Genomic DNA, 24,385 nt, shown 5'->3' on the forward strand with positions numbered 1-24,385 from the left:
TACACAGCTCGAGTCCTCAAGGCATCTACAGGTCTGAAGAGTTATTCTCAGCAGGGCTTCCAGACAACTTCTGCTGCTTTGTTCTTCTGGCTGAGAGGACACCAGCTCCACTTCAAAAATGTTTACAGCTTGTTGTTTGTTTTTCTGGAACTCGGGGCTGTTTCAACATCTAACAGCCATGAATGGGCATAGTCTCCTGATGAGTTAAAGCCCTTTCATGAAATCACCTCAAGACTAAATAACGGTATTCCCATTCTGACATTATCAATACCTGACTGCATTAAAATACATCAAGAACCACCCAACCTTCTATCTCCTGATCCATTCCTATAAAACAAAGCTGCAGAACTTAAGGCTCTTCTCAAAGCTAACCAGAAAAAAATATTACAGCATCATTTAATGCCAGGGCACTTAAACTCTGCGAACACCAGGCCAAGACTGCGGCTCACCAGCAGACGTGGCTCCGTTGGCTGAATGAAATGGGAGGCGGCCTTGGGTTGAGAAGCTGATGAAGTTCATGCAACGCTGCCCGTCCCAGCAAAGCTCAGGGCGCAGATGGATGGGCTCTAGTAAGCGATTCCCAGGCTCTGGCTGCACTGCAGGTTAGTGATGGCACCACACACGACCCCATGCGTGACCATTACCTCACAGGGCTTCACACTGGCAGGATTCTTCCTCTGTTTGGCACTTCAAGTGCAAGAAAAATGATGCTAAAACTCTCTCCAGTGTTATTCTCTCAGGAGTTATCTTGCTGTATAACCATTCAGGTGGAAAATAATGACACGCTTGGGAAAATAAGCAGCCAAAATGCACCGTGGTCAACACCACTTGACCAAACAGGTCCAAAAAAGTTCCACTTCCTCAGCATGGACTTTCCCACATCTCCATTTATTAGTTCCTCTGTCTCCATGAGCACAGATTACAGGGTCTTCTTTTGGATTACATGGACGTGTCCCTCCCTGTACTGTTGAAGATACCCAGCACATTGGTTTGTCCTGTCACTTTGCTGCTTGGCTTATTTCCCATACGTAGAAATATTTCCCTGCTTTAGTAATTTCATAAATAATCTAAAAGCTTTTCCACTTGAATAAAAGAAAGAATGGGAAGAGTTCTGACTTTGGGAAGGAGAGCTGGAGTTTTTCTTGTCCCACTTAATAGACATTTCCATTTCCAAATACAGACAGATGATGCTTGATGTTTCAAAGGGATGCAATGACATTGCTGCTTTGGTATAGCCTTCTGGCATGAAGCTTAGAGACGGATGTTAATGCTGGAGAAAGGCTGAGTGAATAAGCAAAGAGTCAGAAATGGATGGGTTTTCAGCATGAGTAAGCGCTGGAGGCACTGGGGAAAGGCAGCCGGCCGGACTGGCGGGTACGGGTCTTCCCCATCAGGCGGGATCCAGGCGATGGGAGCATCGTGCCGTCTTAACACAGAACAGCATTTCATTAGCAGCTGCACAACTCAGTTATAACAGACAATTTGCAGTATCACTAGCAAGTTACCAAGCCATCAGTCACCGCTCCTACGGTGTACGGCACACAGAAATGTCATACCGGCACTGGAAACGGGACAGGCAGGAAGAAACTGGGGCAGGGCAGTGGAACGGAGGCAACCATGGGTCCACGCTAACGTGTCTCTGGGTCCTTCACGGCACCCAGCCTGGAGGCGACATGTTCTGCCTCACTCCACCCTTTGCTCAGCAGCTGTATTTTCTGCTCCAGTAATAACCCCCTCCCTCCTTCCTCGCTGCTCAAAAGGCTCTCAGCAGACTAAAAATCTAGCTGGCAGATTTTATATTGAAGCAAGTGCTTTCAAACCATATTAAATCTCTTAATTATTAATAGAAAAGTTGTAATGTGCCAGTAGGAAGCCAAACAACAGTTTCGGAGGGAAGTGTTGGTAAATCAGGAGCCAGCATCTTAGTCACATCTTTTCCACCGCGCCACTGCTTCTAATACATGAGGTAATTCTGCAAGTCTGGATGCATTAGTCACCAACAAATTGCATTCACAATTAAGGAGAACTCAACAGTCCTCCAGAAACCTCTCGTTTTTCTCTGGCATTCAATCCACTGCCATCTTACGTCCCCCAGAAAAGAAAACTCTCCCATCTGCCACCCCAGCAACCGTATGGGATTCTTGGAAAATGAAGGCAATTAACAGTCCCTGTGGGATCACAGCCCCCAGATCAGCCGGGGGGTGTTTGGGAGGATCAAATATTTGAGGTAAACACATCCTGCGCACGGGGCGGCCCTGCCTCGCTGCTCAGCGGGCTTTGCCAGCCGAAAGCGGCTCAGAACTGCCTTACACAGCGGAGGGTGCCCAGGGGCAGCGGGAGCTGCAGGAAAGGTGTCCCTGCTGCCAGCCACCCTCACCCTGGACCTGGGGAAGGGCTCCCCCACCCTGCACCGCAGCACCCCAGCACCCCGGCCCCGGGACCCCACAGCAGCCTGATGAGGGGAATCGGTCTTTATTTCCCCAAAACAAAACCCCCTTTCGCTGGCAGGGACGTTGTGCTGCAGGGAGCCAAGGAGGGGACGAGCGGAGGGCCTGCGTTGCCAGCTACGGAGGGAGACGCCTGGAGCTGACCGCTTCGCCCCCCACACTCTCAGACTCTCACGTGAGCCCCCCCCAAAAGTAATATTCTGCAAAGAGCCACGGAGGTCAGGCATCACGGGACAGGCAGCAGGAACCCACCCCACAAGCTGTTACTGGCAGCTCTCTGGAGGAAGAAAAGTTTCTTTTACTTTTTGAGTAATTTCTGGAAATGGTCAGAAAAGCTACTCCACACCGTAAAAAATTCATTCTGGCTAAGTAATCTGCCTCGCATAATTTGATAGAAGGCCATTTCCAGACTCAACCCTAACAAAAAAACAAAGAGCGTTTATTTAAGCCTTCATCAGCACCACAAGCTACAACTCTTATTTTTGTATTGTGCAAATATTCTTCACGCAGAGTAAAGAACTAACACCTGCCCACATAAGTCATACACATTGGGAAAAACAATGAGGATTATTTTGGCCTGTAAAAGTGATTTGAGAATAACGGGTGAGTAAAGTCACCGCATAATAATTTTATGCATTTACTTGATTTGCCTGATTTCCTTTTGTGTATTTGTTCTTGTACGGCTTTGTTCTGCAAGTATTCTGCACACATCAGTTATAGAGAGCTGATCAGAACATTTCACTCCAAAATCCAAACACTACAATACTGAAATGATCCAGTTTGATCGTATTTATCAAAAGAAGTCCCGGCTTTGTTCTGTTCTTTCTTTTTTCCGTCTTTTTTCACTTGAAAAACCCAAACTTTGTAATAACATTTTTGCCTCATCAGCTCTCATCAGCAAAATCCTCCTCCTCCAGTTGCACATCCCCTCCCAGTGCAGCCCAGCTGGGAGGTGTGAGCACGACAACCCTCCCGGTTTACTGGCCCAACCTCAATTCCTCTGCCTGCAACCAAGCTGCAAACGGAGCCTTGTCTCCCTTCCCATTAATCAAATACAGTGAAGATTAATACACTCAATTCACTTTTTCTTTTTGGTTTCTTATTTTTCCACTGCTATTTGTAACATTCCATGTGCTCTCCCAAGCGTCCCCGCTCCCGCTACTGTGCCCAGAGGCCCGGCGGTGTTCAGGGAGGACCCCGGGAGGTCCCTGACCCAACCTCCCGCTCAAGCCGGGGTGGCTGAGACTGGGGCAGGTGGATCCACCAGCGCTTGGAAGCCTCTGAGGTTGGAGACTGCAGGCACTCGTACCATTTTAGTATTACACCATGACACGTGGAAGAGCCTAGCTCTTGTAAGAGACCTGAAAAACACTTTTTCTTGCATCAAACACAACTAAAGCTACAGAAAGACACATAATTTTAAGTCCCATCTGCCACACTTAAAAGCTACAGATAGACTGGACAGAGATGATTAGTTGGCGTCACTGTTTGAAGAAGCAGCATGGGCTGGAAGAGCCCCAGCTCCCCTGTGGTCCTCAAGGCACAGCTCAGCCTCAGCCCTGGCTTTGTCATGCAGAGACCTCTTTGCCTTCAAGCTCAGGTGAAGGTGCCTGCACAGACCCTTCCTGACCAAGGCACCGCTCCTCCAAACCCCAGCGGAGCTGTCAGGGGGGCAGGGCGAAGGTCCATGCACGTGGAAGGCAGAAGTTGCTGAAGCTTTCCCACATCCAACACCACCACGATGCCAGACGGCAACTGCAGAAGGACAGGCATGCCGGCTGTGCTGAAAAAGGGGAGAAATCCTCTCTGCTCCTCGGAGTTCCCCAGCAGGGTCTCCAGGAGAAAGGTTTGGGCATCTGTTCAAAGCTCTGCTCCATGCCTGCGCTCCCTCCCCTCTCCCCACTCCCGCCCCTTCAACCCGGCACAGGGGCCAGAGGGGATTTTCATGGAATCATTGAATGGTTTGAGCTGGAAGGGACCTTAAAGCCCATCCAGTTCCACCCCCCTTCCCTGGGCAGGGAAACCTCCCACTAGACCAGGTTGCTCAAAGCCCTGTCCACCGCAGCAGACGCCGTTTGCTCGTGTTGGTTTTCCCCATGCCGGTGCAGAGATCAACAAAAGATGCGATACTGCTCCTTCCCCCCGTGGTTTCCTTCCCCACCGCCCGCCAAAGCCAACCAGGACCCACGTGTGGCTTCCAACCCGGCTGGCCTCGCCATAGCCGGCTGCCACCGCGGCCAGGTGCCGGCAGGCGGGGGCCGCGCGGGGCCAGGGGGGAGCGATGCCAGCGCACGGGGGCGGGCTAATAATTGGCGGCGGTTCTTACGCTACTGATAATTTCCCAGCTTAGCACAGCCCTGTCAACAGTGTCTGCACAGCCGCTTGTGCACGGCCAACGCGCAGCTGGACGGAAAGCGGACAAGGGCAAATTAATCGGCGGGCAGGATCCCTTACGGTGGCAGAAAGGACCGGGGAGATTGGGTTACCTCCATTTTAGGTTAAAGTGGCGGCGTTACAGCTCCAGCTAATTTATGAAGTTAATTAGGCACAAGGATCTTCTTTCAGACGGAGACAGGATGTCTTTGTGAGCGAGCAGCCCTGTTTTCCTCCTGCCCCTTTCGGGGGAAATTGTCAGCGTTTTGCTGGGAAATCGGATCGTGCGGGAGGAGGGGGCGGCCGCCCCCGAGGTGGTCCCCATCTGAACCCCGCTCACGCGCCCGCGCCGGCTCGCTCACAGCCCTGGCAGCTGGGGCTGCTGGGCGACTGCGGAGCTTTGGGACGTTTTCAGCATTTTCAGTGCCTGTGTGGTACGGCTGGAACCCAGCACTGCCTTCAGAAAACACTCCCACATTCGTCAAAAGGCTTTTACAAGGCAGAGTCTAGGCTGCATCCTTGATTTTGAATTAAATCTGCCTGCAGAAAGAGGAACCAAAGAATGCATTCGACCATTTCTTTAAATTTTTTTGACAGTGGTGACATTTATAGGTGGCAGAAAGACCTAATTTATTATCATTGCGCTTTCAGCAATCTCAATAAAAATTTTGGCTAGGCTCACACTGGAGAGCTTCTGCCCGAGAGCAACCGAGATGCAGCGCGAGCGGGGGCTGGCAGCAGGGATGCGGGGGCTGAGCGGGCGCAGCCACGGAGCAGAATACACCCGGACCTGCCGCTTGGCCACAATCAAAGCGTTCTCAAGAAGGGGGACGGGAGGACGGAGAGGAGAAAGCCAAAAAGAAAGGACTGACCAGCAAGTCTGAGATCTGCACATCAGCTCCTAACAAAATACAGCCTGTTCTGCTGCTGCCCCGGGGAAGGCTTTGTTGTAGCATCTTTGATTCCTGCATCCATTTCCCCACAATGGCCTTAATGTATTTTCAAATACTCCTTTATTTGAAAGTAAAATTTCCATTAGCCAATATTTGTCTGAAGCAGTTTCTTTGAAGAAAATACTGCTATGCGGCTATCTCCACACTAATTACATGAATTAAGAAAGCAATGGAAGTGCAATGTCTGTATTTTCTTGCCCCGGCTTTCAAGAAAGCTGTCTTTTAAGCGTATGTGCCGCTGAAGTTTAAGGCGCTTGTTTAGATCTCTTGGAGGGAGATCTAATTTAATTCAGTTTGCGAGAAGCACCCTTAGATGTTCCCGGAGCACATCACACAAACGGAGCGGTGCTGCTCAAAGGCAGCAGCTTCTGCAAAGTCTCCCGAGAGGCACCACCGGGAAGAGCTGTAGATGGCAGGAGTCAGGCTGGGGGGACGCGGAGCCTCTGAAGAGGCTGTCTGTCCGTCCGTCCATCCATCTGTCCGTCCATCCATCCATCTGTGACCCCCTGTGGGCGATAGCGCCCAGAGGAGCATTCCCGTGGGAACACCAAAGCAGCAGATTCCAAGCCCCACGTAACTCACTGCTGCTGAGAAAGGGAAGCCAGGCGCCCGAGCCCCTCGGCAAAAGGGCTCTTCGCCTGACAAATTACCTTTGTTTTAATGGATTAGCCTGTAGCAAATATTTTGACGTATGACTACTAGTTCACATGGGGTTAGCCACAGAACTGGAGACTCATTTTATGAGAATATTTGGCTTAATTTTCAAGTTCAATTTGTGGAAAGTTTCTAGACCAAGAGCCAACTAAGGAGTGAAAGAGCTGAGGCTCTGAAAACTTGTTATGCCAAACTCTGGGGGATATGAAAAGCCCACACAGCAGAAAAACAGATAAACCATCCGGCTTTGACCTTTTCCTTCTGCGAGCGCAAAGCAAGGAGGAGCTGGCTTCCCTTCAGCGTTGGACTTTTCCTCTTGGCCAAACAGCCTCCGATATCTCGCCTCGGATGGAAGTTTGTAATTTCCCTCTGCCCTCCCAAAACAAGATCGCTGCTCTCATGGCCTACAGGCATCAGTCTTTTTCACATATCCTAAAACACTTCATGGAAGCATACAGATGCTTCGCAAATAAATCCAGGATTATTTAAGCACGACATAGGAAAGAATTATGAAATATATACATAGACATGTATATATATATATATGCAAGCTTTAAAATGTATTGCCGTCAGCAACTGAGCCTCAAGTATATTTATCTCCAGAGTCTACCGAGTACGCTGCTTGTGCTCCTCACGAAACAGGTTTAAAGATGTTTGCCAGACCCTTGAATCACTAAAGTTTATGGAGCTTTCTGACTGCAGGCACAATCTGCGACTCACAAGTTAAAACTGCCTCAGAAAAAACAAACATACAGACACCCTTGTAACAGTCTGTACAAAAAAAAAAAAAAAAAAAAAAAGAAAAGTTCATAAGATACTTTGAATATTATGTCATCTGGAATAAGCCAAGCAACAGACTGGGAGTTTTAGGATCTTTTCTCAAACAAGAAAACTAGGAGATAGGCGGTTTCTGGTTTAAACTGCAAATAATCTCTAATCCTCTTGAGCACGAAGCCAACCCCATGTCTAAAATACAAAATGCATCGCAGCCCAGAGACGTCTGCCCACAGCTCCCCGCCTTGCCCGGCGCAGAGAAACACCCCTGGGTCCCCCAGCAGATAACCGCGGTGGGAAACTGGCTTTGCCGGCTGGAGTATCTGCCTTTTTGTTGCAGAAATTTGGCATTTTCCCCCTCCCTCTCCTGCGGTGCCGCCACCATGAGTCTCTGCAGAAAGCTCATGTTTCTGCCTGGCACAGAACCTGACACCTCACTTCTGCTGGGGTGTCCCCAGTCTTGCTCCTGTAACCTTTGAATCTTTCCTGCGACTCCGAACAGGAGAGGAAACCATGGCATTTGGGGGAACTTCACCCCAGTCCGCATCAAATGCCACAGGTTGTCGTTCTGCTGCTGAGGGGCAGTTTCATGGCCGAGAAGCCCTGTCCCTCCGGATGGGATGATGTTCAGATCTGTCAGGGGTGTCCCAGGGCCCTGTCCCATTTCCACGAGCGTGGCGGCAGCGCCTCCACCTCTGGCAGGAGACGGAAAAGATGCAAAACCCAACCAGCTGCACCAGGAGGCATCGAGGGAGGGAAAGACGAAATAACTGTGTATCACGACAGCGCTTGGAAGGCAAAGCTTCGAGCAGCAGTTTCCCTGGGGCCCTAGGGTTGGTGGCCCAGGGTTGGGGACCGCCTGGCACACCTCTCCCACCGGCTCGGGGCCACTCCACCCCACTGGGACCACAACGCCGAGGGTAGAGCCCCCAGTGGGAACAGGTCTGCTCGTCTTAAAAAGAAATTTAGATAAGGCTTTTCCGGAGGAGCTATGACTACAAGATTTTACCTAATCCCTAAAAAATGCCATTTTTTGTTTGGCAGCCAGAGGATCCGCCCCTTGAGGCTGGCCTTCGTGATTAAAGCCCAGATTAGGCAGAAGTCCCACGTTTCGGGGTCTGGGCTGAGCCTTGCGTGGCGGCACAGGGCCGGGCTGGTGGGAGACGCTTCTCCCCGGCCCCGGCAGTCACCAGCCGTGGTTTGCCGCATGTCACCCGAGGGCGACAGGTCCACACCGGGTGCTCAGGGCTGTAATCCCCCCCGCGGGAGGGCAGTGAGGACCGGAGGTGACGGAGGAGGGTCCCGGGGGGGGACCCCGGCCCTGAGCCAATGGTGCCGACAACGCCTCTCCCGGCTCTTGGCTTTCACCGGAGCCACAGTGGCTCCGCGCCAGCCGGCCACAATGCGGTGGAAGGAAGAAGAAACAGCTTTGTTTTGCCCAAAGCCTTGCAATTAATCAAGTTCCTATTTCCTCGCGGTCCCGCTTTATCTACCCCAAGTGCCCCAGGCAGTTTCTATCACCATGTAAAGGTCCAGGCGCCCTGCGCCTGCCACGAGACTTTCTTTGCAATTTCGTATGAACCGAGAGAACCAGAAAATGAAGCTAAAGTAAAAAGAAACGTCTTTACTATGGCAAGCGCAGCTAGGATGGCATTAAGAGTCCAATGCAACGTGGGAACCCTCCCCGAGAAGGCTGGTGGCTCCGACCCCACCAGCTGCCAATCCCTGGGACACCGCCCTGGGCACCAGCTCTCCCACCCAGGAGGAAGAGGACCCCTCTGAGAACAAATTACCCCATTTTTATAGCAACACACATCAATACAAAACCCTAGTACGTTTTCCTGGTGTTTTTCCAAATTAAAAGTGGGGTTGAATACTGGGGTGGGGGGAGAGCGGGTAAGAATCCAGGTTTCCCAGGGACAGAAGTACTTGATTTATGAGAAAATTTCTTAAACAGAAGTCCCAGAGATGCCATTTCAGAGAGCCATTCCCAAAGTGGCTGACGGGAAGGCAGGATGAGGGTGGGACCCACTCCTGCTCCTCCTGTACCTCTAATTGCTGTTATTCTTCGGGAATATAAACAACACGAGCAAAATAAAAGAGAGCCACAAAAGCTTCTGCAAAACAAGGACAAGTGAGCAAAAGGGAGAGGAACTGCAGAGGTCGTGCAGGTTAAGGGCTCGTTTCTGACACACCGCAGCCCGCTCTGGAGAGCAGCTGGGCAGAGGCGGAGAGCACAGAATCACAGACGGGCAGGGGTTGGCAGGGACCTCTGGAGATCACCTCGTCCAGCCCCCTGCCAGAGCAGGGTCACCCAGAGCAGGTGGCACAGGAACGCGTCCAGGCGGGTTTGAGTATCTCCAGAGATGGAGACTCCACAGCCTCTCCGGGCAGCCTGTGCCAGGGCTCTGCCACCCTCACAGTGAAGAAGTTTTTCCTTATGTTCAGACGGAACTTCCTGTGTTGTGCCCATTGCTCCTTGTCGTGTCTCTGGGCACCACTGAAGAGAGCCTGGCCCTTTAGATATTGATGAGCATTGATGAGATTCCCCCCTCAGCCTTGTCTTCTCCAGGCTGAACAGCCCCAGGTCTCAGCTTTTCCTCACAAGAGAGATGCTCCAGTCTCTTGACCATCTTTGCAGCCCTTCGTAGCCCTAGCTCTCTCCTGCCTGGTCCGTCCAGCTCGTCCCAGGGGGCAGGCCAGACCCTCCACCAGCCGCCCTGAGCCCCCTATCAGTGCTGTGCCAAGAGCTCGCCAGCTCCCCTGCCATGTGCAGGGCAGATCCTCTGGCTGACAGTCTCTGTATGGTCTTATGTTAATCTATAGATAATTTTTTTCCTTTCAAAAGCAATGCAGGGTTCCTATCTCCTGAACCTTATTCATCTTTCTGAAACAGGCAATATACTTATATGGAAAATACAGCTCAAAATCACAAAGAGCATGAGTTCTGCAACTCATATAATTTGACAACAGGGAAGGGATTATCTCAGAAATACTCTGCCCTGTAAGCCTGACCTCCAAGAAACACTGGCACACAGAGGGAAACAGAAGCTCAAAAATTCCCCGGCCGGTCCCTGCTCAGAGGCTCCTCCAGCCCCTGGCACTGCCGTGCTCTCTGTACCCTGCCCAGGGGATGCGGGATCCCCTGGGATCCATCCATCTCCAGGGATGCAGAGTCTGGAGAGGACACATAGAATCATACACTCATGGAACGGTTTGGGTTGGAAGGGACCTTAAAGCCCACCCAATGCCACCCCCTGCCCTGGGCAGGGACACCTCCCACCACACCAGGTTGCTCCAAGCCCCGTCCAACCTGGCCTTGAACACCTCCAGGGATGGGGCAACTCTGATGGGGGATGCCACCTTCAGCACATGACAGTGCTGGCCAAAAAAGCCAGCTGAACCTCAAACTGTGCAAAACTTGACCTGTATGTCAGAAACAGGAGAATGAAATCCCGTATTGCTGTTTGCTGAGTGGCGGTTCTGGATCAGTCCAAAGCTCAGACCCCGAGACTAACGAGGCTTTGCAGTTAAAGCCAGAATTATTTGTACAATCCCAGCAGGAGACGGGAACAGGCAATGAAAGAGGGAGAAAAAGGGGGAAGAGGCATTTGTCATGGATGTCACTGAGGATGTAGATATAACCTGCCAGCTCCCAAAGCCCTTGCGAGGACTGGGCCACACCGAACAGGGCAGCAACAGCCCGAGACGAAACAAAAGTGCCAGGCTGTGGCTCAGCACAGAGCTCTGTCCCGAGGGCAGATGGGGCTGATCCTGCTCAGTGCTGGCAGCACGTCCCCAGCGCTGTAGTCCTGCCACCATGTCCCTCCGCATGAAGAGGGGCAGCTGGACCACAGCCCCGACACCCTCCTGTGCTGCCGCTGGCCCTGGGCCCTGAGGAGCACCCCAGCAGCCCGCTGGCACCGCACCCCGTATTCATCACACGGGGTGACATCATTTTCCTCCTCCCGACGCCCAGCAGAAGCATTCAGCTGACAAGGATGGCAAGCCTTTCTGCCAAGTCAGCAAGATGTTATCTGGCGAGTGCAACAGTTCGTTATTAACCATCTTCATTCGCGTTTTAAAGGTGTGAAAAGCCCAGCAGGGACTCAGGAGCGTCTCCCTTGCAAGACCAGCTGGTTCCACTTCACCCCACGGCTCATCTAACACCGCTGTCGGAATTAGTAACTTCAGCTGCAACCGGACATTTTCCTAGCTTGAAATGGAACACTTCTGAGCAGCTGCCACCTCGGCTCTCACTGCCGAATCCGGTGTGATAAAGACGGGATTTACTTTTAGGATGTAAATCCCAGGGCAGAGTCAAGGCTGCCGCTGCTGCTGCTGCCCCTTGGACAAACCACCTTGGCCTCTCCGCTGCTATTTACCCAACTAGACACTCCATATAATATATCTCAAGTATTGGGGAGGAAAAAAAAAAAATAGAAACTAAAAAGCAGCTGAGCATTTCTAGAACTTCAACTAAAAAGGCAGAAATGACAGTATTTTGTGAGAGCACCTGACAGGCGTGATCATCATCACTGATAGCAACCACGGGTTAACTCTGCGGCCACGAGAAAGCTCAGTTTCGCCAGGACTGCACCTTTACCCGTGTTTTAAAGCACTGTATTTTATAGGAAAACAGACCCACTCTTGAGGTTAGGTTTTTTCCCCTGTGTGAGTTCAACCGGCCGCGATTTGGGGTGCCAAGGCGGCCGCCGTATCACCCACGGGAGCAGCGCTCCGCGGAGCACCCGCGCACGCGGCCTCTTCGCTGGGCTTTTGTTGGGCTCTGCGCGGAGAATAAAATGCCACCATCCGACCGCTGCTCTGCCGCCCAACAACAGAAAAGCTGAGCACGGCTGTAAAGAGTTCTTGGGCTTTCACAGCCTGCAGCTCCCTCCCCTGACAAGCTCTCTGTGCGCCTTCAGGGGGGTCTTTCTATAAATAAAAGAAGTTTATTCTAGCTGCCAACTTCACATGGCATACAGAAACCAAGAAACTCTCCCCTGAATTCCTAACCAACACCAGCTTCTGCTGCCCTTTACACCTGGCTAATCTCCTGCTGGCAGCGTAGGGACGCGGCTCCCAAAATAAGAAAGATTTGTTCTTACAGTAATTTGACTAACGAAGCAGGGTACAGTAAAGTTCACATCACTCCCACTACTGCCAACTCCACAAAAGTTTTTAAAAAAAAAAAAAAAAAAAAAAGAAAAGCAAACCTAAACAATTTATTTTTGCTGCAGAGATCTGCATTCTGCGTGGGTACAGGGAGCAGAGCTGCTGAATAAGGCTGTGTCATGTTTACGTAGTTATTTTTCAGAGTGGAAAAAATGACTTAAATTCTGTGAGGAACCAGCAGCATTTAAAGGTCTATTTACTTCTCCTCGCCTGCTTTTGCTTATGTGTGTCACAGCTGGTAATTGCCAAAGCTGTTTGCAGTTTTAAGGGATTATTTATTCCAAAAAAATACTATCCTATCCTGTTTGATACATGGGTGATGCTGCCCTGGTGCTGGACACGGAATTGGGGTGGCGAGGGCGTTCAGGGCAGCCACCTGCTCCTGGCCACCAGCACCACGGCCCCAGCGAGCCGTCAGCCCTCTCCTCCTCCCAGCCTAGGGCTCCCTCCGCTCGGGACAGCCCCAGGGAGAAGCCACTCATGGAGGCTCTTCTGCAAATATATATTGATCCTTGCAATTTCTCTCATTTTCAGGCAGGGAAGGAGAAACGCTGTTCAAGTTTTAACTGGGATGCCTAATGAAGATTTATTCTGGTCCTGTAAATCAAAAGCACGTGGGAATAGCCTCTCTTCCTTAGATTAACTGGGTTATTTTTTTCATGACCACTAGACCTTAGATCCGCTCTTCATGTCTTTCCATGCCCATGGAGGGCAAGAAATAGCCATACTTGGTCAATGAGAAAATAACGTAAAATGTAAATAGAGATGTGATGACTAAATCCAAGTTTCCCAAAGCTATTATTTCCCTGAAGGCAGAGTCCCCGGGCAAAGGAGCAGCAAGCGGCACCAGTTGGGGCTGGCCGGCCGGGTGGGATGGCCAACGGGCCTGAAGGGTGGGGAGAGGGGGACAGGGGGAGCTCCACTGGGCTGGTGGTATCTCCTTGAGAAATTGGGTCAAAATGCCTGATAATATTTCATTTTGAGAGAGTAACAGATGATATTCCTTCATCAATTGATTTTTTTTCCTGCAATCCTTATTTTTGATTCGGTTTTTGCCTACAAAGCTAACTCCTGGGGCAACCAGTAAAGGCCTTGATTTTGTAAAGGGAGCTGCTCTGTAATTTCCACCCTGTCACAAAACCGAGCAGACACCGACAGAACATGAACCCATCCTACGTTAAAAGGACTGCCACGACTGCCTCCAAATGCCAAAACAAGCCCTGGTGAAGCTTCACCCTTTGGCTGTCGATGGCGGGGCACGTACCCGGCCCCACCGCCTCCCGAGGGAAAGGCAGAAGCATTACAGGACATATCACACATAGAATCACAGAATGGTTTGGGTTGGAAGGGACCTTAAAGACCATCTAGACGATGTGACATGATCCCAGAAGTCCTGTCAAGCTGTCCCTTCGGCAGAGGTAGCGGAGCAGTCCTCCGGTGGCAGCAAAGAATTAAAAATGGTGGGGGGGGGATAAAGTAAGTGCTCAGAGCCACCACTGGGAAACATCACTGCAAAGACGTGACCAGCTTCCATATTCTAGTCTTGTTTGCACGCTCATCCATATAGAAGTGCAGGCTGGCAATTCCGTGGAGCCGCCATGCAAAAACGCAGCCCATCTCGTTACCCCACCTTCAAAACAGCCCCGCACAACAAGAAATTGCTGTGAGAGGAGAAACAGAAACCCTCGCGGCTCCATCTACCTCCTCCAGTCAGTTTATTTTCCAAACTGTAACACATCAGTTGTTGAGCTTCGCAAACAACTGTAAAAGCCGGCAGCCAGTGGCAGGTAGGAAGCCAGCCAGAACCACCCAGTAATATACCCAACAGCTAATTTAAGACTGATGTATTACGCTTATTTTAAGCACTAGAAGGTGACTCTAATGAGGCTGTGTAACAGGACTTCTGCCTGCATTCGCAGCACCCACCTCTGATTTGGCCTCGGCCAGATGTACGCGCTCGGAGCGGCTGCCCACGCACCCAGCACAGCAGAGGGCTCTGAATAACACAGGGGACACAGATGAGACTCATGAATAAAGCAGGGAAGAAAAAATACAGAGCAAACCCCAATGGAGGTGTCGGTTATCTGCAGTGATACACCCCACGCCAGAGGCTTCCCAGGTATGCATCGCAGAGCCACCAGAGCAAGGGGCTTCTTTTAAAGGATTTTAAAAAACCACAACCTGAAATCTTTTCATAACCGCACAATTTAGTTTGAAAACTTCCCCCGCTTCAGCTGAATTCTGCAGCAACACAGTGCTCTCTGGTTCTCATTTTGCCGTGTTTTCGAAGGAAGCCGTTCTCTGCAAGGGCAGGCTAAAGAAACCCAGCACTTATTTAGAAACATAACCCCCCCACGGGGGCTCTGGTGGCCCCGGCAGCCAGCCCTGGTCCCCTGCACCGTGACAGCTCCTGGCATGGGACAGCAGTCCTGCTGACTCACCAAGTACAACTCCCGCCCAGAGCAGTTTTTCCATAAAAATAAAACCAGCCCTAATAAATAAATGCATTCCCATAGTAAAACCCCGACTGGTGGCTGGGAAGGAAGAACCTTCGCCCCGCGGCACAACCATTTCCCTGCCAGTTGGCGAAGGAGGACCACACTGGAGGGAAGGATGGCGTTGCCCCTGGGAGGGGGACAGGGGTGATGGCACGGAGGCGGGGAGACCTTGTCCCCAGCACAGCCGTGATGCTCGTCGCGCCCGAGGCTGGGGAAGAAGCAGCTCACACTCACCAGGAGGATTCAAAAATGGGCTCAGCTCCCTGAGGAGCAGACCTGGGGGATCCATGACCACTCAGAAGGGAGACCAGAAGCTTTTGTAAACAAAAGCTCAACAAAACAGCTCTGATTTCACAGGCAGAGGTCACAATTTTTAGCATTGCACATTTAAAGGCAACCTTTGAATGCGTTGCTGCTCATTGCGGCAAAAAGAAAACAAGAAATCCCCCAGACTTGCAGTCTTTGCTCTGTACTCCAACAAGTCTCCCACCGAGACGAACTGGAGTTACTTCCACAAGAGCATCAGTTTTCAGCTTCATAAGAAGCAAGAACATCAAAATGAGCCAACTCATTTTGTTTCCCAAATGAGTTTCCCAAGCGCTGCTGCGGAGGGTGAGCAGCTGTGGCACAGCTCCCCAGCAGTCAGCAGCCACCGTGCCCAGCGTCACACCGGGGACACCCCACCCGGGGTCCGCCAAGGCTTACGGGATGCAGGTGGAAGCAGGGAATCCAGCTGCAGACTGTGGGAGGAGTCAACTCACAACAGAAAGGTTTGATGGTCTCCGGGACACGCTGTCCCTGCTCCAAGGCAGGCACCGCTTTGGGGCAGCACAACGTGGCAGCCCTCCTTGTGCACTGACCCCAGTTTGGTATCTTGTGACCGGCACAAAAAATGCATTTTCCTCCTCACAGCTGTCGTGCTCTGCCCACTTCATGGCATGTGTGAGAAGGTGACACAGGGCCACCAATGGGCAACCCACTGATGCCACGAGACAGCCATGCTGAAAGGCTCCTCACGTGCCCACTCTGCCCCTCGCCCTGCCTGGGCGGACATCCATTTCAGGACAGCTTTGGCCACGAGCGGGGCCTGGATGGGACGCGGGGGTCACCCTGCCCACCCTGCGCACGCGGGCCAAGGTCAAGAGACGCACCAACACCTGCAGGCACCGAAGCCCAGAATAAAGCAGGAAAAGGCCCTCGTTAATGAAGGCATTTCCCCCACACAGAAACATCCGCCAGCTCATTTTTTTCAGCGGTGCATTTAGCCGCTGAAATAAGGACTAGGTGAGATTAGAAAATAAGAAAATAAGGACTAGGTCAAATTCTGGGCTGGAGTAGTTTTTAATTTACTAACCTTTGCTGTCATCCCGTTCGGGAAGCAGAGATCCCTTTCTTGAAGGGAAGGAAACACCGAATCCAGGATTCTTTTGTACTTGCTTCTCTTAAAGAGTTTTTCTTGTTCAGAAAGAAATCCCTTTTTCTTTCGAGGAGGAAAGCGGGCTTTCCTGGCCTCTGCACACCAGGAATTTTACAGCTTCTCACCTGCAGGGTTTGAATTTCGGGGAGCGCTGGCTCCCAGCTGATCAGCCCGTGGGCAGGCTGAGGGCAATCCAACCCCTCCCGAACGCCTCCTCAAACAGGATGGCCCCCATCCACAGCAGAAAAAGTAGAGAAAATTGTGAAGAACGCAAGAAAAACCCCAAAGTCCTGAAGCAGAGCTCAAAGATGTGTCTCACAGGAGCCAGCAGTGAATTTGGCAGGGTTTTGAAGGATCGCAAAGGGCAAGGCACCCTGAGAGCTTCCCCGCTGCCGTAACCCTAATTGTGTGCCCGGTAACTACAGGGGAGCAGCAGAACCCCCTGCCCGGCAGCCCCCCAGCCGGTTCCTACGGCTCGACTGCAGCTTGCGTCGCTGCCCAAGGCTTCCTGCAAAGCCCAAATTACTCAGCTGGTTAAAAAAACAGACACAGCTTTATACAGATATTATTTGGGTAGTCCCGCAGAGCAGCAACGGCAAAGCCGCCGGGATACTGGCACCATTCAGACACCCTGCCCCAACCCTGTAAACAGCCGCGGGGCAAGGCTGGGGATAGACCTGCTGCTGGCAGCCTTCCTCGCCCTCCTCATCCTCACCACTGAAAAACGATGCCCCCCCAGAGAGCTGACCACCGGGGACAAAACGCCGAGGACCTGCCAAAGCCATGGGCACAGACTTGTGCTCCTGGGTAAGCAGGCACAGAGGGCTGAAGTGACACCCACATGTGCTGTTTGAAAAGAATAAAATGAAGTCAGACGCTTCAATTCTCATTGAAAGACTGGATTACAGATATTTGATTCAAATATTTGAAGTTATAGAGAAGAAAATATTTGCCTTGTGGTATTATTCACCTTAAGACTTTTCAATCTTTAGCTCACCGTGGACTGACAACTGGTGTATTCCTGCATGTGTAAAAGTGATCACACAATCCCTGGATTTGAGGAAAAGCACCAAATGCCACAAACACTGTCAGAGCCATAAGAGCTGCCGGTGATGTCCTGCTAATCACTATTTCACTTTGCAAAATTGTAACGGCCCCTTAATTGGTGGCAAGCAAATGGTTCCACTGCTGGTCTGCTCAAGTAATTCCTGGGTAACAAGAAGATGGTCCATTCCCCCAGGCCCCACATGGCTTTAACTGATTCATTCTGCTGAACTTCTTTACAATTTCCTTTAAAAAAGAAATTATTAGGAAAAGGCAACTCTTGAAATCTGAAAAACTGCGAATTTCGCAGACAATTCATGTAAGGTCACAGCAAGACTCAGGCACACAAACCTTGCTGTATTGTAAGTCACATCATTTTTTTCCCATCGAAGGATAAATAAACTCTAAACATCCTGTTGGGGGAATGGTATGTGACCGACTTCCAGAGCTTCCACCGACAGTATGGGCATGAGATGTCGACACGTCTTTCCTCAGTACATAACATACATAATGCGCAAGTTTAGAGGCGTCCTACCTGTCGGATGCTCGGTTCTGCCACCACAACACTCCCTGCAGGCGCATTCTGGTGGCAGGTAAATTCCGTGGGGAGGAGGCGAGGGATGAGCTGAGCCTCCTGCCCCGCTCCCGGAGCCCAGGCCAGGCTGGTTTGGTGCTCGTGCAGCTCGCGGGTTTAGTGGCAGCGATGGAGAGGAGAGAGGCAGAGCGGATGGATGGCAGCCAGAGCCTGTCCCCTGTTCGTCCGCACGCTCCCACGGGCGGCAGCGTCTGCACTTACCTTCCTGCCCGTGCCACAGGCAGGGGCTCACATCCCCCCAGCTGCACCCCAGACCCCCACACCCCAACCCCTGCTGCCAACCAAGCCAACAGCAACCAGTTTCACCATCTCTACCAGTACTCACGCTGGCACTCAGCCATCTCAAGCCCTTAGTAATCTTTCCACTGATAACCATAAGCAAAAATCTCACTGTCTGCTCTCAAGGGACTGGGGGTTTCTATGGTTGAGTGGGAACTGGAAGTGTTCGGAGCCTGTGGGAGGACCGCAGCAGTGGGAAGGAAGGTCTCCTTTAATCGCAAAGGTCACCGCATTCGGCGAAGCCATAAAGTGCCGTGGCGGGAGCAGAATTCCTCCCGCTGGTCCGCGGGGACGGTCAGGGGCGAGCTGAGGAGGCTGGGGGGAAGATGGGCTTCGGCTTGCAAGGACTGCAATGGCTCGTGAAGATCTGAGCGGATCTTCACATGTATGAGGAGGGGAGGTTCTGTGGGAAAATGCTATCGGGCCCGGCAGAGCTACGGCAGGAAGGAAATTCCCCCAGCAGAGACGGCCATCGGCGCGAGGGCTCAGCTGCGTCAAGTTCAGGGGACTTCATAAATAACTCGGCCCTCCCCAGGGAGTCATTGCTAAGGTCGCTATTTTTTCCCTTGAACTTTCCAGATGAAGGAAGCAATAGCAGAGGCAATGGCACAGATTTGGCTGGAGATCAACTGTACTGACAACACTCACAGAATTTAACTCAGAAGAAAAGTCCTTTGTGTTTGCTGGAGTTATCACCAGATGGGCTGAGCAGTCCAAGCAGCAACATGGAGTTCTGCTCCAGAAATATTCCACATGTGCAAGATAATCAGAGCTGAAACTCGTCGGCAGATATAACCCCCAATAACTAATTCCGCCGCTTAGAGTTAAAAATGCAGGGCACATGCTAGGCACCCATTAAAAATTCAAATGTTAAATTGTATTCTTCAACAAACTGCTGGGATTCAGAGTAAGAAACAGCCCTGATTAAAGATTAAGGACGGAGCGCCTATAAAACACTAATTACCACTGTACTTACAGTGAATTTGGCCTGTTGGGTTTAATTACTTCTAGCTCAAGATCACTCGAGTTCAGGCTGGGCTGGGGAGCGCTGTTGGAGTTGAGGAAGCTGTTTACGTTTGAAGAGATGACGGATTCCAGGCTGGAGTTGATGATACTGTTCCTGTTCTCCTCTGAAAAAAACAGCAAAACCCAAGAACCATCAGCCATCGCACACAGCTGCCGTCGCGCACAAACGGAACGAGCGTACTGCTGCTGAGGCACCCGCCGCTCCTGCTGATAATCCCTGCCCTAACGCAAACAGGGCAGCGTCTTACCAGACCCCAGAAGACAGGCAGTTTGTTTACAGTCATGTTTTCTAGATATTTTACATTAAACTATAAGAAATACCAGGTACTCTTTTCATTTTTCTTAAGGTGCACCTATGTTTTAAATGAACACCATCTTTAGTTAACAAAAACGTTCATTTTTCTCAAAGCATTAATATTTTATGTTCCCAAAGACATCCAAAGTACCACACAACCTGAAAAAAATTAAAATGCAAACTACACAGAAGAACGGATTTCTCTGTGAGTGAAAGCAGCTGCCCCGGGAGCGTGCATGTTGTGACAGAGCAAGGCAACATCTTAGAACAAGAAAAGGACAGATCACCCAGGTAAGGTTTATCTCAGCAAGAAAATGCGCCAGCCTAGCACTTGACATCAACCTCTATCGCTCTTTCCTGGCCAGGTCTATAAGGAGACAGGGGACGGGGCTTTTCTGCTCCATTTCAGCTCTGTCCTTCTGAATCACACACTGAAACAGCTCTGGGCCAGAAAGTTGGCGTTACCGATCCGCAATAGTGCCTGGTGCCTGTTCCGGCCACGGTGCTGGCCCTCCTACGCCGGGAAACACTGGCACCGCTCTGCTGACAACCTGGAGGCTTCTTAGAACTTCTCGTTTCCCACGATCATGTTCTGTTAGGAGATTCCCCCCCTTATTTGTGTAACTTCAGCAGCGAGGAGTGAAAATAATATGCATCCCAAACCGACACCGCAGCGTGAGCTCCCTCCTCAGCTCTATGCCGAATTACCTAAAACCACATTAATTCATTTTCATAAGATGCCTTTTCCGCATAAACAGTAATTGTAATTGTGAGAAGCAATCATCATCACTGATGGCACGGAAAGCAGCCCCATTGCACAGAACTGCTACGTCGGTGATGGTGTTTTCCTGAAAGATAGGCACCTGCTGGAAAACATAATGAGTCCTACTTTAATGATAAATCTTTCAAAGAAATTATTTTTCCAGTGCACACTAGTATGATCAAATTACCACCAAAAAGCACACAGTAATAGGGAATCCTGTATTCTCAATCCCTTTAAATTGTACGCTTCTGCTTGCATTACAAGGAGAACACGTAACACTCACCCCCATCCTGCACACATTTAAAGGAGGATAGAAGGGTGCAAGAGGAGCTCCTGGGATGTTCTGCCCCCTCTGCTCCGCTCTGGGGAGACCCCCCTGCAGTGCTGCCTCCGGCTCTGGGGCACCAACAGCAGAAGGACACGGAGCTGTTGGAGCGGGGCCAGAGGAGGCCCCGGAGATGCTGGGAGGGCTGGAGCCCCTCTGCTGGGAGGACAGGCTGAGAGAGCTGGGGGGGTTCAGCCTGGAGAAGAGAAGGCTCCAGGGAGACCTTGGAGCCCCTTCCAGTCCCTAAAGGGGCTCCAGGAGAGCTGGGGAGGGACTCTGGAGCAGGGAGGGGAGCCATAGGATGAGGGGGAACGGTTTCATACTGAAAGAGGGAAGATTTAGATGAGAGATTAGGAAGAAATTCTTTCCTGTGAGGGTGGTGAGTACAGTTGATAAAGAAGAGTGCTTTCCCCAGAGAGGCAGGTCCTCTGATACGAAGCTATGAGCTTGCGAAAGCCCACCTGAGACCCAGAGGATGTAAGCACTTTGTGATGAAAAAGATTATCCAGGCAGAAGGTAAGAGGCAAAAGTGAAGAAAAGCAGAGCACTGACCTCCACAATCATTGACAGGCAGACGTGGGAGCCAGCAGATGAAATAAGGCAGAAATTAAGCTACCAATGGACCTAAAAACCCCAAAAGGCCAACCCAAATGACTCCTCTATTTTTTCATCTCCCAGTAGAGGTTCAGTAGCGCCATGGCAGACCACCTCCGCGCGTGGCAAGGTCGCCAAGCCCCGGGCCTGCCCACACCGAGCCCACCGGGCTGAGGGCCATGCCAGAGGCCGTGAGGAGTGGGGACCTGATGGACTGTGGTCTAACACTAGATCTGATTATTTCCAAACATTTTCTGCCCAAGGCTGAAGTCCGAAAATAAGCCCAGTAAGCCTAAGAAATCAGTGTCAGTTGTCGGCCTAATCTCAGAGCTAGCTGCCAGCCAATATTGCATTAAAGTCCCTATCAGCCAAGAAACTGGAAGTGTTTCATCTAAAGAGGAAGGGAGATGAACGGCAGAATCTGAACCTCTTGCTTTATTTTATTTCCTCCTTTTTAAAAGGCTGATACTGTGTTTTGCTTTGTGTTTTTAAAAGCTTATGTGATGGATTCTTCGCTGTGAGATTTAATTTGGTCGTACAGCTACGAGAGCAGAACTGCCCATCAGATAAAGGCTGTTTCTTCTCCGTCCCGCAGAAGAGCCCCTTCGGGAGTCGCCGGCAGAGCCGGGTGCGGGGGGTCACGGCAGCCACTGACACCCGCCCCCCTGCAGCACAGCCCCGGCTCCTGGCTGCATCTCCTCTCTGCTGGCACCGTGGCCCAGCTCCCAACGATGAGAGCTCCCATTAATAAACCAAACCAGCAACTTCTCTCCAGGAGCACCACAACTACCTTCCTGGAAAGGAGGGGCCAGACTCGTACATGTTTTGCAGCCCTCCCCTTGCTAAAGAGCAAACCCTCCCGCTGCCAAACTGCTTGGCCAGTCTCGGTCCCTCTCTCAGCTCGAGAACCAGCAACACACCGAAGCCAGGTTGAGTTTTCACCCAAACGCTTGTGAATCCAAATGGAAAGTCAGTCGGGCAGAGCTGCGGGAGCCTCACCGAAGGCAAAGGCTTCTGGGGGCTCTCCCCCAGCAAAGGCCACCCTGTGCCACCACCAGCAGAGCAGCAGCTTCTGCCTCAGAACCTCATCTACGGCACCTTGACAGCAGCTACCCACGGGGACCACAGAAGTGATGACAACAGCACTCTGCACAACAAAATATGAGCAAAGTGCCCAAACGCTGTTTATAATGAAGAACTGATAAAGAACAAACTGGTATATTTGCTGTTAACGATACTTGTTCCAAAATACCCACTCAGTTCCTGGGTCAGTTGTGGACAAAACAGCAAATATTTAACAATGAAATAATCACTATAATTATCTAATCTGCTCTCTGGCGTGATCCTGTCTGTTGAACATTACAATTTTTGACTTACGCACAGCTTTGTATGATGAATTTTAGTGAAAATTTTTGAAAGGTATTTGACTTCGATAAACAGATTTCAAGTAACGGAAAATCCACTGTCCCACTTAACTTCTTCTTATGGTTAAATTGCTCTCAGTCTTACAAAACGTGCACTCTGTTTCCATTTTTGAACAAGTCTAGCTTTGATTTCCAGCTATTAGATCTTTCTATGTCTTTGTTTCATGGCCAGCTGGCTCTTGCAGCGTGCCTTCGCTCTTCCCGTTGGGCTGGGGCTCCTGGGAGCCACCTCTCCCTCTTCCAGTACCTGTTTTGAGGCATGAGTGCCAACGTGAGCACTGACTTCAGGGCTCCCTGTGCCTCACCCCCGGGACAGCCACCGGCAAAGGAGAGAAGCGCTTCTAACGAACTGCTGCCGAAGGTGCCAGCTGCTTCTGTGTCACAGCAGAGACATTTCTGTGTCACAGCTCAGGACACAATGCAGACATGGCACTCAGCTCGGCCTGAGCTGTTGCCCAAGCCCTTGCGCTTCAGCCTGACTTAGAGCCTTGGTCCGTCCCCAGAACAGTAAGAAAAGAAACCTCACATTATTGCTCAACCGACGCATGCAGCAGGGACAGCAAACACCAAATAAAATGGTTGTGGCTCCACACAGGAGACTACAAGCTGTCAGGAGGAAAATTGAGAAAACATTGCTTTGTGTGAGAATAAATAAATGCAGGAATAAATAAATGAACTCAGTTCCTTTTCCAGGCAAGGGGAGGATGGTACGCGAAGGCTCTGGCAGCCGGGTGACTCTAGAGTCTAAGAAGCAACTGCTTAGTTAGCACCAAATAAATTACTTAGGCTGAAATTTTTCAAAAGCAGCTTTTGATATTTGAGGCTCCACCGAGGGCTGAGTAATACGCTATTTCCAGAGCACGCTTTGGTGCTACCACTGCTTCCTTAAACCCACGTGTATCGTCATGACATCCCCCGAAATGAGAGTGCCTGGTAATTAACAGTAACTCAATCAGAGGCCGAGAAGCCCACGTGTTTTGAGAGTCAGCAAAGTTCACGGCAGCCACTCCATCCACCCGGCAGCTTTAAGTCCTGGGCAGACGGGATAACTCCAGCCTCGCCCCGCTCCTCGCCCCCCGTGTCACTTGCTCTGCTCACCAGGTCACTCTGCTGCTTTCTGAGCAAACTGGGGCAGTTTGTGCAAGCGGCCATTCCCCGGCACAGCCCAAGGAAAGGGCTGGGAGCGCGTGGCCAGGAGAAGGGCAGAGCTGGGCATTGGGCTTACGCTGTAACGTGAAGACACAGCCAGCAGAGACATTTCTGCCACTCCATAAGCAGGGATGGGGCACCGACCCTCTCACCTAAATATCTGGCGCATCAATTAGTGACAGAAATGGAAAGATGATCTTTCAACATTTTCCAACTGTCATGGGACATAATCCTCAGAAAAACGCAGGACCTCCTGGCCGAGTTTTCATGCCTGTAAAAGGCAAAGTGCCTGCGGGCACCCAAAAAGGGTCGCCATTTGGAGACGCCGGGGGGTGTCCACCCTTGCCGCATGTGCTGTGCCCCGCGTGCGGGAGCCGGTGACGGGGAGGAGGGGGCTCCGGGAACATGAGAAGGGGACTGTGCAGGGGCCCGCCAGGTGGGGAGGGCACAGCAACACTTTATACTGTGCTAAGGCAGCCTCGATCCAAGCCCCTGGTCCAGGGCTGGGATGCCAGGGAATCTTCACGCTCCCCACCAGCGTGACAGCAGGGGAAACTGAAGCCTGTTAGGGAAATCGTCTCTTCCACTGACACCAGT

General features: G+C 51.2%; 1 protein-coding gene across 5 annotated transcripts in view; it reads right to left on the reverse strand.

The window, feature by feature from the left end:
* The window catches only part of ARHGAP26 (Rho GTPase activating protein 26), a 149,217-nt gene that overhangs the window by 14,638 nt on the left and 110,194 nt on the right, over window positions 1–24,385 (reverse strand). For 3 of the 5 annotated variants that reach the window (XM_074604573.1, XM_074604572.1, XM_074604574.1), the window contains exon 20: window positions 19,189–19,342. In XM_074604573.1, coding sequence (XP_074460674.1) covers window positions 19,189–19,342 — 154 coding nt within the window. Of the gene's footprint in view, window positions 1–449; window positions 1,427–19,188; window positions 19,343–24,385 lie in introns of all 5 variants that reach the window. The other 2 variants (XR_012589553.1, XR_012589554.1) reach the window with 2 other exon arrangements.

Source organism: Larus michahellis, chromosome 11, assembly GCF_964199755.1.
Source record: "Larus michahellis chromosome 11, bLarMic1.1, whole genome shotgun sequence".
Lineage (NCBI taxonomy): Eukaryota > Metazoa > Chordata > Aves > Charadriiformes > Laridae > Larus > Larus michahellis.